Source organism: Furipterus horrens, unplaced genomic scaffold, assembly GCF_987537825.1.
Source record: "Furipterus horrens unplaced genomic scaffold, mFurHor1.1.pri manual_scaffold_1, whole genome shotgun sequence".
In the NCBI taxonomy this organism is placed as follows: domain Eukaryota; kingdom Metazoa; phylum Chordata; class Mammalia; order Chiroptera; family Furipteridae; genus Furipterus; species Furipterus horrens.
Genome location: NW_028327171.1, coordinates 74114543 through 74117308, shown reverse-complemented (window position 1 = coordinate 74117308; position 2766 = coordinate 74114543). Strand labels below are relative to the sequence as shown.

Genomic DNA, 2766 nt, shown 5'->3' with positions numbered 1-2766 from the left:
AAAATAATTTTTTAATAGTGGTGGGAGGCTGTGGTATAAAATATATTAATACAAATAAACCATTCCATTAAAATATGTCACCAGAAGAAAGAAGAAAGGTCTGAATTACTTTAATAAACTTCAACTTGCCTTCATCAAGTTCTACAGTCTTGATTGTAGAACTTGAAGGCTAAATTAAAGTTTGGAATTTCTTTTTCTTTCTTTCTTTTTTTTTTTTTTTTTCAGTTGGCTGTAAAACTCCAGCCATTTAATAACAAATGCTTCTCCACTCTCCCCCCATCACAGAACTGGGAGAATCCTGGGTGTAACTAACCACCTGAGTGCAGGGAACTGTAAAAGCCACGGTGAACGGGAGCAGCTAGTGAAGGGCTGGTGGGGTCCTGCTCCCCAAGTTGCTGACTTCTAGGAGATACAGCTGAGCTGGAAATAGACACCTCTCCTCTGCCAGAGCTCCATCCAAGGAGGCCAGGGCTGCCCAGGAGCCCAGCCAAAGAGCATGAGAGGATGCCAGGGCCAGCAGGGGGAGCAGGGGAACGAAAACAGAAGAGACTCTGGGACTCTGGTCTGCCACCAAGCCTGGGTCCTGTCGCCTGCCTGTGTGAAGTCCAGCTGCCCAGGGCTGGCCTGGCCCATCAGGAGGGTCCTGCCATTGACCCTGGCCTTGCCTTCTTGGCCTTCTTCTTAGACCTCATGGCCTCATCGTGGGCTTTCCGCTTCTCCGCCAGTTTGTTGGCCTCACGGATTTTGCGCCTCTTGCCAAACATGTTGTTGTAGAGGTACTTCTCCCGCTTCTTCATCATCATGATGGCTAGGCGCTTGGCCTCACTCTCTTCCTCTTGGGCCAGCCGCTGCTTGTCCTCCAGCTTCACAGTGCCTGCCATCACCCTAGGCTTCTTCCCCTCCATCTTCTGCTCCTCCAGAGCAGTCAGTCGGGCCTCCTCCTCCTTTTCTGAACCAGCCTCCACATCTTCTTCTTCCTCTTCATTTTCTCCCTCTTCATCACCATCACCGTCACCATCATTGTCTTCCTCCTCTTCCCCTTCTTCCTCCTCTTCGGATTCATTCCAATGTCCTGGGTGTTCTCCCCGCTGCAGGGCCAGCAGCTTCAGCTTCTCTGAGGACATGTGATCCCCTTCCTTCTCCGTCACGAAGGGCGAGAGGTGCGGGGGCAGCTGCACCCGGGGAAGTAGTCTGCCACAGGGAGGAGGCGGTGGCGGGCATTCACTGAGTCAGACACCCGCTGCGGCTGCACGTAGTACCTGCCGATGACAGGCGTCTGCTGTCCGGGCCGGACAACAGTCTGATGGGTGATGCAGGAGTCTGTGACGCCATAGGTGGCCCCGATGCACAGAGACTTGTCCCAGGACACGTCTTCCCCTCAAACTCCTGTTGTCCCAGGACACGTCTTCCCCCCAAACTCCTGATGATGAAAGCCAGGGCCTCGCGTGGCACCTCACGGTTCAGGAAGAACTTCAGGCCCTCAGAGAGCTTCTCCTGCTTCTCCTGCGCCTCCAGCTCCTTCCTGCGGTCCTCCTCGTGGGCCGCCATCTCCCCGTCAGCCGGAAACTCGTCCACCTCAGGTCCCTCCTCTGCAGGCACCGCCACACGGGCCAGACTGGCGCTGAGGGCTGCCGGTGTCTCCATAGAACTCTGAGAGTCCAGTGCATAGCTGTCCTCATGGGCCTTCGCTTCTGGGCGGGCCTGACCCTCGAGCTTGGGTGGGTAGTGCAGGTTGGGGGACTGGTAGAGGCGGAAGTTGACGAAGCCCAGCAGGGTGGTGTAGTATTCGGTGAAGGTGGCCATGACCTTGTAGTCCACGTCTGCTGGGTGGTCGTGGGAGAAGGCATAGGGTGTGAGCCACACAATGGGCTGCCCCAACACCTCGGCCTGGTAGGAAATGCCTTTGATGGACCCGAAGACCTTGCGCAGGGCCCGAGCGGTGATGATATCGTGCATGAACTCCACAGTGAGCCTGCGGCACAGCTGAATGGTCTGCACATGGCACTTGCCCGTCCGGGGGAAAGTAGAGAAGAGAAAGCACATGGAGAGGGCGTCGTCCAGGTCCCGAAGAGCGTCTATGAATGTGGGGTACCGCTCCCTGACAATGTGGTCAAGCTTGCAGTGGGGCTTGTTGTCCTTCAGACGCTCCACAGTGTTCCATTCGCTCTTCCCATAGGCTTTCCGGAGCTTGCGGACAAACACCTTGTATTCCCGGAACTTGTTGACAATGGGTTCATGGAGGAGGAACTTGATATCTTTTGATAAGGTAAAAAATACGGGCTGCCGTGCAGCCTTTGTTAACTTTCTTCTTGTGTTTGGGTTCATGGGGATAAATGCCCTTCAGGATGCACAGTCGCCTGAAGTCAGGCAGGCTCAGTTGCAGCTTCTTCTGGGCTTTGTTTTGGGTGATGTACTTGGTGGCAGAGCCTCGTTCATACTTCTTCTCCAAGCCTCCCATGGCTCCACGCTGAAGAGACTATATCTAAAGTTTGGAATTTCTTAGATCCCTAACTCAGAGATACTATATGACACATTAAATGACCTGGTATATTAGGATTGAGGATGTCTTCTTTTATGTAAAAAACTAATATTAATCTTTTAAATACAAATATTACAAAGATTTTTAAACAAAAATACTGAGTATTATGTGTCTGAGGTCAATTAGTTGTATTTTGTCTGTCAGCCATAGAATAAACTCTCTCAATAAAAGCATAAAAGACACTAAAAATATAACCAGGAAACAGACATAGGAGTAGATTTTTCATT

The 2766-nt window shown here is 51.8% G+C and overlaps 1 protein-coding gene across 1 annotated transcript; it reads right to left on the bottom strand.

Annotated features, from left to right (window-relative positions):
* Positions 1–265: 265 nt before the first annotated feature.
* LOC150021290 (pescadillo homolog) lies at positions 266–2458 on the bottom strand. The gene is given in 4 exon segments (XM_090290001.1): positions 266–1177; positions 1180–1371; positions 1404–2259; positions 2261–2458. Coding segments are annotated over 4 exon segments (1791 nt in total). The 3' UTR covers positions 266–632.
* Between the last annotated feature and the right edge of the window lie 308 nt (positions 2459–2766).